This window comes from Dunckerocampus dactyliophorus, chromosome 15 (genome assembly GCF_027744805.1).
Source record: "Dunckerocampus dactyliophorus isolate RoL2022-P2 chromosome 15, RoL_Ddac_1.1, whole genome shotgun sequence".
Lineage (NCBI taxonomy): Eukaryota > Metazoa > Chordata > Actinopteri > Syngnathiformes > Syngnathidae > Dunckerocampus > Dunckerocampus dactyliophorus.
Genome location: NC_072833.1, coordinates 1778210 through 1795298, shown reverse-complemented (window position 1 = coordinate 1795298; position 17089 = coordinate 1778210). Strand labels below are relative to the sequence as shown.

At 42.4% G+C, this 17089-nt stretch overlaps 1 protein-coding gene across 7 annotated transcripts in view; it reads left to right on the top strand.

Moving 5' to 3' along the window:
- Window positions 1–17089, top strand: part of exoc4 (exocyst complex component 4) — a 98238-nt gene that overhangs the window by 10036 nt on the left and 71113 nt on the right. For all 7 annotated transcript variants that reach the window (XR_008573805.1, XM_054800173.1, XM_054800175.1 and 4 more), the window contains exons 8-10: window positions 1888–2068; window positions 12220–12365; window positions 14031–14119. Coding sequence is in view for 6 of the 7 variants with exons in the window: in XM_054800173.1 (XP_054656148.1) it covers window positions 1888–2068; window positions 12220–12365; window positions 14031–14119 (416 nt within the window). In the remaining variant the exon portion in view is untranslated. The remainder of the gene's footprint in view (window positions 1–1887; window positions 2069–12219; window positions 12366–14030; window positions 14120–17089) is intronic.

Genomic DNA, 17089 nt, shown 5'->3' with positions numbered 1-17089 from the left:
TCAAAAGTTAAAAAATGTATGATGAAATAGCATAATGCATTCAATACACAGAATGTGACCTGATATTTGTTTGAGGGAAGGATCTCGACATTGATAATGAACTGCTGGACAATATTAGCTATCGGTAAGGCCAAAGCCAAAAAACAAACTGAAACTCCACTAAATAAACTGTTGACAAAAGGAGTGAGTAATGAGTAGCTGCGCCCTTCTTGTTAACGAGCTGAAAAATGGCTTTGGGCATGCTTGATGCCAGTGTTTCCAGGAGGCTAGTGGGAATGTTGCTCCAGGTGGTGAAGATGGCTGCACGGAGGGCATCCACTGTCTGGAACTGATGTCTATTTTTGTAGATCCACCCCCAAATGTTCACCATTGGATTTAGATTTAGATTTAGGGGAACATGCAGGATGGTTCAAAAGAGTGAGCTTATTCCTCTGGAAGAAGTCCATTGTGAAGTGCAGCGTTGTCCTGTTGAAAAAGCCAGTCATGACCACACAGACGAGGGCCTTCAGACATGAGGGATGCCCCCCGCAACATCTCCACATAGCCGGCTGCCATTTGACGCCCCTGCACAACCTGAAGCGCCATTGTTCCATTGAAGGATCATGATGGCGCCCCCTCCACTGTTCCATGTAGAAAACATTTTTCCTCATCAGGGAATAAAACTTTCTTCCACCTTTCCATGTCCCATGTTTGGTGCCCTCCTGCAAATTCCTAACGGGACATTTTCGTTGAAGGAGACGAGGCCTTTTTTGTTCTTAAAAGCCTTCTCTGGCAGATGGCGTCTGATGGTTATTGGACTGCACTCAGCAACAGTAACAACCTCCCTTTGGGCCGAGGATGGTCCTGTGGCTTGACGGCCAGACAATGGGATCCTCCGGCTCAGGGCCGGTGACATTTTTTTGGGTCTACCACTTCACTTTTTTGCTTCATAACCCTCAGGATGTTTGAAGAAGTTTGAAATGACTGTTAGTGTGTGTCCAAGCCCAGCAGCAATGGCACGCTGCGAGAGGCCTTGCTTATGCAGCCCAGCAATCCTTTGCCTTTGCCATCAAGAGCTCATGACAGTGTCAATACCTGACACTAAATCACATTCAATACACATTTTTGTCAAAATGTTGGCTTCTAAAGGCTGTGGTCGTAAACTTGATCAGCTGATGAACAGCCTATTTCACTTTAATGCTTCTTTGCAATGAATTGCTTTTTCAAGTTTTTTTTTTTTGTCTTACTCCCATTTCTTCATTTTGAAGCTCTACTTAGAACCTCCTTAAGATCTAACAATCCAAAATGTAAATTCTTGCGATTTTTCAACTGGTATTAAGATTTTGACTGGGAGTGTTTTTGAGCCTGTACGTATAATTCTGACCTTGTGTTTATAGTCATTGGCGACATTATCTTAATACTAATGCTTATCTTTTATCTGCTGCCATGTTTTTTGGTGTTTGCAGCAGTTTGATTGAATACAAGGTCAAAGGAGAGTACCAGAGCCAGCCAAACTATTTATAATGGACTGAATGGATTGTGCACTCACTAGCGTGGCTTCACTGGGTCTTCCAGTAGTCTCAGCTAGTGTAACCTGTGTTGGAAAGCTTGGTCCTTGCGGAGGACAACAGGAAGTCTGTTTTGAAAGTATGAGCATAGATGGCTACAAGTGGCATTCGGATCTAGTAGGATGTCACTTAGGCTTTGGTTGTGCTCTCGTCATCAACTGCAGCCTCTTAGAACTAATGACAGGAGCTCTAGTCTGGTTTGTTGTACCTTTTCAAGTCCATGCAGAAATGTGGAAGCGCATGTCTACGTTTATTGGAGCATCTCACACTTCAAGCTGGAGCAAAGTCACTCACTCGATGTCTTTCCGGTCCTCTGTGTGCTCTCTGGCTCCCTCCTCAGGCTGCTGCTGGAGCTGCTGGAGCTCCTGTTTGACAAGTTCAAGGCGGTGGCCCAGGCGCATAGCGTGGTGCTGGCCCACCTGCAGCGGATCGCCGTGCAATGCCCCGGGGGCGCCTATGAAGAGGGCATCAAGCTGTACGAGCAGGCCGACGTGTCCGCCAAGATCCAGACGGTGCTGCAGGTCAGACGCGACACAGGAATATTAAAAAGTTGTCTGGAGCAAAGGTGGAATCAAATATGAATTAATTTTTTTCCTAGTAGCATTAGAATAATAAATTTTTATTTCTTTCATTGTAGTACTAATAATACTACTGTCGATGAATCTCCTTAATAATAATATTATATATATGTGCCTAATTGTTTAAATATTTCAATGTTGAACTTCCCTGCCTGGCATATCCTCAGGCATTTTTGTTTTTCATCCACCGCCACGACCAAACTCAGCACATTAATCAGTGAAGAGAAAAGGGCAGCGGGTGACTCTAAGATGGCATTCCATCTGTCAGCAGTTGAAAGAAATAAAGCGAGTGTTTGGATTAATTTGAGGTTCTCTAATTGGTAGCTATTTATGCAGGTTTCTTGCTGTCCAAGCAGATGTTGCACTGACCTATGGCCAGTCTCATAGGGGAATGTGTGGCAATTGCTGCTTGAAGTGTGTGTGGGTGTGGGTGTCCTAATTAGTCAGTTGTCCTTGTTTTTGTTGTTTTTAGTGGGGGGAGGGATATTCCCTAAACCTGTTTGATTGTTGTTGCACAACGAACCTGTCTTCATAAAGTGAGGTTTTCGACTGCAGACAATAATGTAGTACATGTGTTCTTCTGTTTACGAAGTTTTGTAGACTGGAACGCGCTCCCATCAGTTCATGAAAAACTTAATTTTGGTCCGTAAACAAGAAACTTTCCAGAGAACTACAACACACATGGCAGAATAATACGTGCCTGCTCAGGCACACTGAGGAAGAGTAACACCACCTATTAGTTCACTTTTTGCACTTGACTGTCACCCAAGCGGCGATGTGCCAAAGAAAAGGAAAGCCGACACTATGGAAGTGATAATTAACCCCATTAAAAAAAAAAAGAGTAGACAGGTCCACCAATATGGCTGCTCTTTTGGTCCCAACTGCTCGACTGTCGTGACCATCATTAAGGATAAAGAAGAGTGAATGGCAGTGAACTGTAGCGGAGTCGTAGACTCCGTGTGCTGTTACAAGGAGACCTGGAGGGAGAAGATGTTGTTTTCCTTCCAGACTGGCATGGGACAACATTTTAAGAGGGTAGGGTAACCACAGGGACTTCGATTGGCTGGCGACCCGTCCAGGGTGCACCCTGCCCCTCTCGCTCAAAGTCATCTGGGATAGGCTACAGCATACCCCCCCCCCCCCCCCCCACCTGAGTGAGGACAAGCGGTACAGAATACGAACGGATGGATGGACGACCACAAGTTGTTCTCTTTTTATTACCGTCTCATTTAATTCTTGTGTTGAATCCTTTAATTACTGTATTTATGTATTTTATATGTGTTTGATGTTCAGTGTGAATGACTTTGGTGTTCATTTGGGTACAATGTAGGACAGGGGTCTGCAACCCGCGGCTCTTTTATCCTTCTGCTTTGGCTCCAGCGGGTGTGTGCTTCCGTGTAGTCACTACACCGTCTCTTCTGATGCATCATGAGCCTTTCAAAGTCCTGCGTCGGAGTTGAGCATGTGCTGTGCAATTCTGCCAGTGTCTTCTGGTGAGGCAACTGGGTGAGAAACCATGACGCTGAGCAACTCTTTAGCCATTTGCAGCCCATGGCTGTTATTCTATTGGCCCAAAGCACATTCTAAAAATATAATTTCATTTAAGAACCAGCAGTAATTTTACAAGAATAAAGTCAGAATATTAAGAGAAAAAATGTAATTTTACGAGAATATTGTCGTAATATTATGAGAATAAAAATAACATAATTACAGTAGCAAAAAAGTTAAAATATTAGAGCAAAGAGGTTATTTTTTAAGTTATCATATTATGAGAAAGAAACAAAACAACACAAAGTTTTAATATTTGGAAAATGTGTTTGTGGAAAACGATATAATGTTACGTGAATATAGTCCAGATATTTTGTCATAATTACAAGAACAGAATTTACAAGAAGGAAAATGGAAAAAAAAAACAGCTGCAATTTTATGAGAATAAATATATGAAGCAAAAAAAAGTCAAGTGGCAATTGTATGAGAATAAACTCATAATGTTATGAGGAAAAATGTCATTTTAGTAGCATGGAACATTGAAAGTGGTAATACTACGAAAAGAAAGATTATTTAAGAAGAACGTTGAAATAATTTCAATATATACAGCAAAAATGGAGGAAAAAAGACAGCAAAGAGCTAAGTTTGTATTAATGTAAAATAAGAAAGTGGCCCTTGAATCCTTTCAATTTTAAGTATGCAGCCCTCGGTGGAAAAAGTTTGGGCACCCCTGCTATATATGTAGCATTACCTTCAGTTTAGGTTTTGTGGCTCCAAGTGGGTTTTAATTTGGTGGAAACGGGCCCAAATGGCTCTCTTGATACTACAACTGGACTCGCATGACATTCTAGGAATGGAAGTCGTTCGTAACCCGAGGACCGCCTGCATTGTTTGGCTGCATCAAAGTGTGTGCTTGTGTGTTCTGCAATGTGCATCACGTTATTGTTGCCTTCATTTCTTCCCTTCTTTATTTGCACCGGTCTTGTTCTGCATTGTATCTCAATTTCCTAACACCTCGTGCCGTGTCATTTCCGCAAGATCACAATAATGACTAGTGATCCATTTTTATCTTTAAGTCTGAATTACTTCCTTCGGAGATAACAGTCCAGAATTATGTCATTAAGAGCCGTGCAATATCTTGCGTTGTAATTCCGGGATTTGCACATTTATCCTGATCCTCACCAAAGTTTAATGGCTGAAGCATCACACCAGCGCAAAGATAAGTAGCTTTGGGCATAATCCCGCTGACAAAATAACCAAAATATCCCATCTTGTGGCATTTCCATGTAGAAGATGTGCTTCATCATTATTCCATTTGCATTTCCACTCCGTCTATTGCACTTCTCTTCTTCAAAGTTGTGCTTTTCAAATAGATGTATTTCAAGATTAAGCAGAAGCATCAAGTGTGAGCTTCTTGGATGTGGGCTCCACTTTGATAAGTCCTCCTTAGTTCTTCCACTGCTGTGATTTCCCTTTTCTTCTGCGGTATCTTTTGACACATTGCTCCCATTTCTTTCCATCAGAACTCTCTGTTATTTGGATCGCTCTGGTAAAATGATTATTTAACGTCTATGAATTAAATCAACAAAACACACACTCACATGCAAGTACATCACTGGCGTCAGCTCATCAGCCGAGTGAGAGGGAGGCAAATTGAACTGCCAGGCGAGCGCCATCACAAGACAATGATGGTCTTTTAATTAGATATGAGGAGCCACGGCGCTACCTTGTACCCGTCCAACATTTTAATCACAACGTGTCACAATTATTCTGCTCCTATTTACATTTTGCCCCAGTGAGGTGAAGACGAGCTGTAAATTCTCCTCTCCATCACGTCCTTCTCCCTTCTCCCACTCCGCCGACATCTGTTACATCAAACCCGCCAGAGACTCCATCAAAAACCAATCAACCAATGTTTTTGCAGAGTTGTGGATAGAATCTCTTGTCAGTGAGCTCTGCAACGTGATTGACAACGTTGTAGCACCAGCATGTTGTCATTTTAGGATGGTGTTAGCCCGGATGGTAGGGATGCTCCGATTGATCGGCCACCGATTAGTGTATATATACATATGCCTATAATGCCTTTCAACGACGATCGCAAAAACGACATGACAATTCATGTCATGACAACGCAAACATGACATGATGTGCACTTCCGCTGTGTCACGCAGGGTTTCCAACACCCGTATTGAGCCGACAAGTGGCGCACTCGGTCCCATATTGCCGCGAGAATCAACACTATCCTGTAAAACCTCAATGGTTTCAGTTTGACAGCTTGACACAGGCTACGCCAATCCATGCCAGTGTTTGATCACTCCCTTGTCAAACCTACTGGTGTTTGACTTCTCTTGCATCTTTGTTTACATGCTTTGCCTAGCTGTCACTGGTGGCAGCTAGCCAGCCAGTTGGTTAGAATTATCCGCCTATCTTCTCATCTTCGGACTCCAAATGTGACTTTTTACTAGGGTTGTCCTGATCCCATCTCTTGATCGGGATCTGCTGTATTTTGAAGATCGGCTAGTAGCAGCTTCCGCCATGAGATCGGGCCGATCCGGTTACCGTATAACGTTCGTAACTCTGGGCCACACTCCATCATGGTAGGTGCAGTAATCCTCCTCACCTGCAAGAAGAAGAAAAGGCAACACCACCATGCAGAAGTTAGTGTCACGTTGGACGTGTATATTCAGCTCCGTAGCTGCAGTGGTAGCCACACCACGAATTGATCCATAACCATGTGCAGTGATTAGGCCTACCTTAAAAGTATTTTGCACGCCCATTTTTTGCAATTTTATCTTTTATTGGATGGACTGTTATTGGATTTTTTTTATTGGATTAGGGACCTGACTCACAGAAACAATATTGCTGGTCATAAAAAAGTACATTCAGCAATACTTGCATTCTATTTAATGCTTTCAAGAGCTGCTTTCATAACCACATTCAATTGCACAAATTCATGTTTGTAACAAAAAGCGTATTTTAAAAAAATAAAACAAGATCGGGATCAGATTGGATCGGCAAAACTATAAAAAAAAAATCGGATTGGAAGCCAGAAAATGTGGATTGGGACATCCCTACTTTTTACCACATTGATATTTTGTTTTTAAAACAAACAAGCAATGCGTTAATTTTGGAGCTTGTGTTTGTCCCTCGGGGAAGTATTATCCCGTCCACATTTTTAAAGTGTCACTGAACAATTTTGCTGCCTTGTTGTCATTATACTAATGATGTCCTCAAAACACTATTAGTGTGTGGTTGTTTAAGGAACATAAGCACATAGTGCGTCCAGCCTTATGATGGTGATACTAGCTGGCCGGATGATTTTCAGTAACTCACAAAGGGTTTCACCACTGTTCCACATTTTGGCCATTTGCCAATAATGCCTCTCACTGTGGTTTGCTGGAGTCCCAAGGCTTTAAAAATGGCTTTCTAAATGTTTCCACATTGATAGATATCAGTTCATTTCTTTCTCATTTGTTCCAGAATTTCTTTACATCTCGTCATGATGACCTTTTGATCTACTTCACTTTGTCAGGCAGGTCCTACTTAAGTCGTCTTTGGATTGAGAACAGGTGTGCAGTAATCAGGCTGGGTGTGGCTAGAGAAACTGAACTCAGGTGTGATAAACCACAATTATGTTTTAACAGGGAGGGCAGTCACTTGTTCCACACAGGACCATGTAGGCTTGGATTGTTTTTCTGCCTTAATAATAGAAAGTTTCATTTAAAAACTGCATGTTATGTTCAGTTGTGTTGTCATTGACTAATATTTACATTTGTTTGATGATCTGAAACATATAAGTGGGACAAACATGCAAAAAATAAGAAATCAGGAGGGGCTATATATATGTATGTATATATATATATATATACATACATATATATATATACATACATATATATATATATATATATATATATATATATATATATATATATATATGTATATGTATATATATGTATGTATATGTATGTATATGTATATATATGTATGTATATGTATGTGTATATATATATATGTATGTATATGTATGTATATATATATATATGTATGTATATGTATATATGTATATATATGTATATATTCAAGATTCAAGAGATTCAAGAGAGTTTTATTGTCATGTGCATAGTAAAACAGCAGTTATACTATGCAATGAAAATCTTATTCTGTTCATTCTCCCAAGAAAAGAAAGAAAACACAAGAAAGAATAAGAACATAAGAAACATAAACACATAAACATATATACCAATAAATTAAGCAACAACAACAGACGAGACATTAATACAGATAAATAATAATACAAATAAATAAATAAATAAATAAATAAATAAATAAAGTGCTAGGAGTGTGTGCGTGTGTTGCGTGCGGCGTGTGTGAGTGCTTCGTTGAGGAGCCTGATGGCCTGTGGGTAAAAGCTGTTTGCCAGCCTTGTGGTCCTGGACTTCAAACTCCTGTAGCGTCTGCCTGACGGTAGGAGTGTGAATAATGAGTGTTGTGGATGTGTGCTGTCCTTGATGAGGTTGTGTGTTCTGCGTAGGACTCTAGTTTTATAAATGTCTTGCAGTGAGGGGAGGGCTGCCCCAACAATGTTCTGTGAGGTCCAAACAGTGATGGAGGCGGTAAGGACACTTTCCATAGTGCATCTGTAGAAGCAACTCAGGATTGTGGTGGACATGCCAAATTTCCTCAGTCTTCTCAGGAAGTACAGTCTCCTTTGGGACTTCTTCAGAATTTGTTGGGTGTTGTGAGACCAGGTGAGGTCCTCGCTGATGTGTGTGCCAAGGAACTTGAAGGTTTTCACCCTCTCCACCTCAGTCTCACCAATAAACAGGGGTCTATGTGGCTCCTTTTCCCTTGTTCTTGGGTCGATGATCATCTCTTTAGTCTTATCTGTATTGAGAAGGAGATTGTTATCACGACACCAAGCTATGAGGTCCGCCACCTCTCTTCTGTATGATGTTTCAACACCACCAGTGATCAGTCCGATGACTGTAGTGTCATCCGCAAATTTAATGATGCTGGTGTTGTTCTGGGAGGCCACGCAATCGTAGGTGAAGAGCGTGTAGAGGAGTGGACTCAGCACACACCCCTGTGGGGTCCCAGTGCTCACAATTCTTGAGCTGGATGTGCGGTTGTGGACTCTGACTGACTGGGGTCTGCCCGTGAGAAAGTTAAACACCCAGTTACAGAGGGAGGGAGACAGGCCAAGTGTGAGGAGCTTATCTGTGAGTTTGTGGGGGCTGACTGTATTAAAAGCAGAGCTATAGTCTATAAATAGCATTCTGACATATGTGTCCTGGCCCTGTAGGTGAGAAAGGGCTGTGTGGATGGCAGTGTTGACTGCATCATCTGTGGACCGGTTCTGGCGATATGCAAACTGTAGAGGGTCCACAGTGGCCGGGATGCTCTTTTTGATGTGGGTCATGACTATTCTTTCAAAGCACTTCATTACAATAGGAGTGAGTGCTATAGGGCGATAGTCATTCAAGCAGGTCACGTTGCTCTTCTTGGGTACGGGCACTATGGTGGTGGACTTAAAGCAGGTCGGTACAGATGCTTGTGCAAGCGACAGGTTAAATATGTCAGCAAGCACATCAGCTAGCTCTGATGAGCAAACCCGAAGTGCACGTCCTGAGATGTTGTCTGGGCCTGCTGCTTTTCGTGGGTTTGTTTTGTTTAGAACCCTGCGCACATCAGCTGATGTCACCATGAGAGGTGCGTCCTGTGTGCTCCCCAGGTTCAGCCACCCTCTCTGCTCATCAGGAGTTTGGGTGTCAAAGCGGGCATAGAACTCGTTCAGCTCATCTGGAAGTGTGGTTTGGCTGGACGTGGCTACGCTACTCTGCTGTCGATAGTCTGTGATGTGCTGGAGCCCCGCCCACATGCGCCGAGGGTCTGAGGTGGAATAGTAGCCCTCCAGCTTCTGTCTGTACTGTCTTTTGGCCTCCCGTATGGACCTCCTCAGGTCATATCTGGCCTTTTTGTAGTCATCAGCGGTGCCCATGACAAATGCAGTCGAACGAGCACGTAGCTTAGCCCTTACATCACAGTTCATCCACTGTTTTTGGTTAGGGTATTTTCTGTAATACTTGGTGGTGCTAACAGTCTCTATACATGTGCTAATGTAGCCAGTAACAGCAGAAGCATATTCATCCAAATCAACAGTACAATCTTCCCTCCCCGCTGCAGTTTTAAACACATCCCAGTTTGTGCAGCCAAAGCAGTCCTGAAGTACTTGATCAGTTTCTTCATTCCACACTTTAACTGCTGTACTTACAGGGGGAGCTTTTTTGAGAAGTTGTCTGTACGTTGGATAAAGGAATATAGAGATGTGGTCAGCCTTTCCAAAGTGGGGTCTTGGAACAGCCTTCAAAGCACCTTTCATGTTGCTGTAGACTTGGTCCAGGATGTTATTTTCCCTTGTGGGAAAGCTCACATGCTGGTAATATTTGGGGAGGACAGTCCTGAGGTTACAGTGGTTGAAATCGCCAGATATAATGAATACAGCGTCTGGGTGTTTGGTCTCGTGTTTATCAATGATGTCATGCAGGAGGCCTAGTGCATTAGCAGTGTTAGCTCGTGGTGGGATGTAAACAGCAGTTAAATACACAGCGCTAAACTCACGAGGTAAATAAAAAGGTCTGCATTTCACCATCAGCAGCTCAATGTCCTGCGAGCAGTGCTTTTCCATCGTCTGTACGTCTGTGCACCACCGTTTGTTTACGTAAACACAGACGCCGCCACCTCTGTGTTTACCAGACGCTAAAGTCCGATCTCCCCGGTAAGCAGCAAATGATTCCAACTGGATCGCCGAGTCCGGTATATCCTCCGTCAGCCAGGTTTCTGTGAAGGTGAGGACACAGCATTCCCTGATCTCACGTTGAGCTGTAATCCTTGCTCGTAGTTCGTCCGTCTTGTTTTCAAGAGAGCGGACGTTGGCTAGCAGCAAGCTTGGTAGCGGTGGCCTAGTCGCTCTAGCTTTTAGCCTAGCATGCAGGCCGGCTCGCTTGCCTCGTTTACGCCTCGGATGCTTTGCTCGCCGGGTATTCAGCTCACCGGGGCCGCAGGCTGCTGCGTTCTCCCGGCGCAGAAGAAAGGCAAAGTCTGAGAGGCTAAATGAAAGTTCATGGTGAACCCTGCCGATGTTCAAAAGTGTCTCCCTGTTGTAATGTACTGCGTGAGTGTGTTGAATGTCCAAAATGAACAATAAAATAGCAAAAAATAGAAAAACACGGGAGAGTGTCACAGAGACGTCTGCCACGGAGGGCGCCATCTTTGACTTTTATATATATACTTTTATATATATACATATACATATATATATATGTATATGTATATACTTATATATATATATATATATATATATATATATATATATATATATATATATATATATATATATATATATATATATACAGTATATGTATTTATTTATTTACAAAAAGAGAAAATATATGCAAAATAGCCTTTTTCTGAACCCTTCTTGTCTTTTTATTCCCCCATCGCAGTCCAGTTAATTGCCTCCAAAGTTCACACTGTCAGCGGGCTAATGCAATTTAAGTAGGGTCGCAGCCCATCCCTCCCTTCATCAGTGCAGCGTTGGCATTTCATTAAGTTGTGTTTGGGGGCTGCAAGCGGGGGTTTCGCCCCATCAGCTCATCATTAGTAATTAATACAGTGATGGGATTAGCCACAGCGTGAGGCTAGTAGCAAGTGGTGTCACGCAGCCCCAAGCTACTGTTTACTTTAGTAAACAATCCTCATGTTGCTGTTGCTTGTGTGAGAGGATGCTCTCATGTAACGGCTTTTCCCATGCATGGCGGCAGGCTTGCTCTCTGCAGCCTTAATTACATCATTACGGCGGGGATGGATCCTCATCTGCCCGGCCATTACTCCATGTCCCATTCCGGGGGCCGACCCACATCGCGCCTCTGAATTAGACACAAGGCTAAATGGCCCGCGCTAAATTATGGAGCCATTTGACGCTGGGTGCGGGGTGCTATTTCAGAGCATATGTATCCCACGCGGGGGCGAGAAGTTAAGACGAGCGAGCGAGAAAATAGAAAGATGAGGCGCGAAAGAGATTTTGAAAAATGAGCGCGAGCGAACGAGAGGATAGAATGATGGAGTGGAGGAAGTTCACTTTTCTCTGTTCTGGCCGCATCGCGATGGTCTCATCCTATTGTTAGAAGTTGATAAGATTTTTATGAAGCATGATAGGACATTGACTGATTTGCCCATGGATCATTGGCCAAATGGTCGACACCACTCTGCATATAGTGGTCATCATGTACATACTGTACGTGCACGGGGGCCTTTTTCTGTTGGAAAAATGTGGGTAGATTACAATACATTGCAATGACTGACTTCTTAATCAATTATATAATTAATCAGTGTTAGGCGGGAGACCGTTGCTTCTCCTAAATCGTAATTCTTCATCGTACCAAGACATTTGTGGAGATCATTCGTGAGTTTGGTGTGAAAGAACTTAAGAACCCTTTGAAATGAACTAGACTGAACATTGGGTGCCGTGCGCACTCAAGCAAAGCGACTAGGAGCTGTTACTGAAGTTTCTTGTAACTTTTTGATCACGTTTTTTTTTTGTCCAGGTGCTTCTCATGGAGTATCTGGACGTCAAGAACAGTCGCAGCACCACAGAGCCGTCGGCCCAGCTCGCCTACGCCAGCACGGGCAGCGAGTTCGCCGCCTTCTTTGCCAAGAAGAAGCCGCAGCGTGCCAAGCAGTCACTTTTCAAGTAAGGACTCACTCTTATAGGTTCCCCTTTATACGCAAAATGTACTTTTTAATCACGTTATAAGAGTAATATACAGTCATCTCTTGGTTAACTCCTTCAGTAGCGGCCATTTTAGATGATTTTGACTGATCTTTCAAGACAGACAGGATATTGTGTTCTACGGCCATATAAACATGGAACCTACCAAAAGAAGGATTAGACTCCCATCATTCATTGTAAAAAAAAAATGTTTGTTTCTACCTTTTTCCGTTCTTCAGTAACCAGAAGTAGAACATAGGTAAGTTTCAGGAAAAATATCAGTTCCTGGCTAGAAAAGTGAGAAAACCAGCTTTTTGTGAAAGATATATTTCAAGCATAACTTTCACTTTGACACTAATATTTGTTGCTTTTGTGACAGCTGAAATATCTGAACAACTATGCCAACATAAACAACACAAAAAGGGGTTGGTTTACATCAAAAGAAGTATTTATTTACAAATAAAACACCAACTAGTTACAGTTTTCACAGTTGGAAGCCAACTATGTGTGTGCACACCTGCACACGTGTGTGTGTGCATGCGTTAAAATGTGACTTAAAAAGTAAAATGCTTTCGTGGAGAGTTGTGTCGTCACCTCTTTTTGCCTCTTGTGCAAAAAAGCGTAAAAGACGTATAAATACGTTGTCGGGATCGGGCGTTGAGTTTTATAAAAACGTATTACTACATCTTTGGTATTGAATGAGTTAATCGGTTTCAGGCCGATAAGTAAATAAATACAATTTAACATTATTAGAGCCCTCAAAACAGGAAATAACATGAAATAAATATGGTCACCTTTATATATAAGGGTATATATAATCAGAGAAAATAAGACATATTAGCATAAATAGACTCACACCTTAGCAGTTTATTGTTTTTTTTCTGGACGGTGTATTTCCTGTGGTGGCTATTGTCTCATCAATGTATTATAATGGCAGCTTTAAATGGCTTTACACTCGTATTACCCAATATAGTAGACATAATAAGAGCAAATAAGCCATTTAAGGCCATCATTTAGGCCATGTGTTGAAATACTTTGTGGTGACTATCTTGCAGCCGCACTAGCTAGCTAGCCTGCTACTGTTTACAATCCATTCTCGTCGGCAGCCGTGGCAAGCTATGGCGCATGCCCAGGCTCTCACGTTGTTTATAAGATGGCCGATGGCCTCTCTCGCAATACCTGGTGCATGTCTCCACAATTACAAAATGAAAATTGCCACGAGCTGCTCATTTTTGTGACATTTATTTTCATAGCCCAAAGAAAGGAAATATGCTTGTTTTCCCACAACATTAACCGCTCACATTTTGTATTCAGAAGGCGTTTCTTTCTAGTGTTCTTACACACTTATTAACTGAAAACCTGAATGAAAAGCAGGCGAGCGGGCACCTCATGTGGTCGTGGGGGGCTCTGCGCTGGTGACCCCTGATCTGAAGATTAGGAGCATTACAGTGCGTTGTGAAAAGTGGGTAAAGTCACACACTGTGTAGGAGATGCCGTGGACATACACAGCTCATTAGCATTAAAGCTGCGGCATACATAATGGTGTGTTCCTAGCAGGGCTCACTAAAAGCACTTCTCTCCTGTCTAAATTGCAGCATCAAGCCTTCCGATACATAACCTTTATCAACTTCCCTGCTTTTCTTGTAGGTTTGAGTCATCATCCCATGCCATCAGCATGAGTGCCTACCTGAGGGAGCAGAGACGGGAGCTCTACAGCAAGAGCGGAGAATTGCAAGGTGAGGAGGCCGGTTCGGAGTGTAATGCAGAGAGATGATGGTCAGGCTTGGGTGTTGCCAGAGGGGGAAAGGTGGGAAAATATGACTTCTTTGTGACGATTCATCAGCAAAAAGAAAGAAATGAATCACTGAAAAGGCAAGGGAGTCAATTAGTGTTTGGAATTAGCCACCTTCCTCTGTCCATAAAGGGACAGATGGATGGGAAGGTGTGGTGCAGGTCGAGATGGAACACTGGGGCACGGTTGAGAAGAGAGTAGATAGCAGTGTGACTTTGCAGAATGCTTCTACAACCCCTGGCAAAAATTATGGAATCACCAGTCTCGGAGGATGTTCATTCAGTTGTTTAATTTTGTAGAAAAAAAGCAGATCACAGACATGACACAAAACTGAAGTCATTTCAAATGGCAACTTTCTGGCTTTAAGAAACACTAAAAGAAATCAAGAAAAAAAGATGTGGTAGTCAGTAGCAGTTACTTTTTTAGACCAATCAGAGGGAAAAAATTATGGAATCACTCAATTCTGAGGAAAAAATTATGGAATCATGAAAAAAAACAACAACAAAAGAATACTTCAATACACCACTAGTACTTTGTTGCACTAGGCATGGACGTAATGAGTGACAAACAGTACTCTTCATCAATCTGGCTCCAACTTTCTCTGATTGCTTTTGCCAGATCAGCTTTGCAGGTCAGCTTTGCCTTGTCATGGACCATTTTCTTCAACTTCCACCACAGATTTTCAGTTGGATTGAGATCCGGACTGTTTGCAGGCCATGACATTGACCTTATGTGTCTTTCTTCAAGGAATGTTTTCACAGTTTTTGCTCTATGGCAAGATGCATTATCATCCTGAAAAATGATTTCATCATCCCCAAACGCCCTTTCAATTGATGGGATAAGAAAAGTGTCCAAAATGTCAACGTAAACTTGTGCATTTATTGAAGATGTAATGACAGCCATCTCCCCAGTGCCTTTACCTGACATGCAGCCCCATATCATCAATGACTGTGGAAATGTGCATGTTTTCTTCAGGCAGTCGTCTTCATAAATCTCATTGGAACGGCACCAAACAAAAGTTCCAGCATCATCACCTTGCCCAATGCAGATTCGCGATTCATCACTGAATATGACTTTCATCCAGTCATCCACAGTCCACGATTGCTTTTCCTTAGCCCATTGTAACCTTGTTTTTTTCTGTTTAGGTGTTAATGATGGCTTTCGTTTAGCTTCCCTGTATGTAAATCCCATTTCCTTTAGGCGGTTTCTTACAGTTCGGTCACAGACGTTGACTCCAGTTTCCTCCCATTTGTTCCTCATTTGTTTTGCTGTGCATTTTCTGTTTTCAGGACATATTGCTTTAAGTTTTCTGTCTTGACGCTTTGATGTCTTCCTTGATCTACCAGTATGCTTGCCTTTAACAACCTTCCCATGTTGTTTGTACTTGGTCCAGATTTTAGACACAGCTGACTGTGAACAACCAACATCTTTTGCAACATTGCGTGATGATTTACCTTCTTTAAGAAGTTGGATAATCCTCTCCTTTGTTTCAATTGACATCTCTTGTGTTGGAGCCATGATTCATGTCAGTCTACTTGGTGCAACAGCTCTCCAAGGTGTGATCACTCCTGTTTAACCGCAGACTAACGAGCAGATCTAATCTGATGCACGTGTTAGTTTTGGGAATGGAAATTTACAGGGTGATTCCATAATTTTTTCCTCAGAATTGAGTGATTCCGTAATTTTTTCCCTCTGATTGGTCTAAAAAAGTAACTGTTACTGACTACCACATCTTTTTTTCTTGATTTCTTTTAGTGTTTCTTAAAGCCAGAAAGTTGCCATTTGAAATGACTTTAGTTTTGTGTCATGTCTGTGATCTGCTTTTTTTCTACAAATTTAAACAACTGAATGAACATCCTCCGAGACTGGTGATTCCATAATTTTTGCCAGGGGTTGTATACTCAGTTAAACATTTAAACACACACACACACAGTATATGTGAACACACACGTAAAGTGGGGTGAGTGAGCTGCACAGTCAGACCCTGGAGAATCAAAGCTGCTGTTCATGGCTCCCACAGCTTCCACTCTCTGCCTCTTTTTGCCTGCGACCTTGAGGTATCGCTCTGCAGTGCTTTAGTCTGCAGCCACTCCCACCTTTCTCACACACCAAGCCACCAAGATAGGGGAAACAAAAATGGTCCCGATAAGTGCAGGAAAGCCCTTTTTTTGTACACCAGAAGAAGGCGCCGAAAAGAACGCTCAACAGCTATAATTTGGGATGTTAATGGCTAAACAAGGTGTATTTTTCTGCATCAAAGGGGCAGACACTGCACTGGCACAGTTAATTATAACTTAATCTGATGGTGTTTGACTGAGAATGACGTTTTATTACTTAGGAAGTTGCACAAAAGTAACAAAAACCATGTTGATTTAACACAAGGCTTGGTCGAAATCGCGCAATATTATGGCAAAAGTGCACTTTTCCCATACAGTAGGTGTAGGCGTTGGTTTCTATGTTATTTAAAATCAATTCGCCCAGTAATGCTTAAAATGATCAAAATGCCGCAAGTGTTATATAATATATAATAATGGATTAGATTTTATTGCGCTTTTCAAGGCACCCAAAGCGCTTCACAATGAAGTGAACCCATTATTCACTCCTCAGTCACACACCGGCGGTGGTAATCTACATCTGTAACCACAGCCGCCCTGGGGTAGTCTGACGGAGACGTGGCCGCACCTACGGCCTCTCCGAGCACCACCAAACATTCATTCACATTCATACACCAGTGTGGGCAGCGTTGGAGGCACAAAGACAGTGACTGGATGGAGGGAGCAAGGATGGGCATGTTTTCATGAATGTACTTGTTACCACATGCTCACAGCATGTACAGTATATAAAACCATAAAACTCTGTTGGAGGTGTTTTAATCTTTGTAGGCGGCATTGGTGTGTCCCGTTAAGTGCAGTAA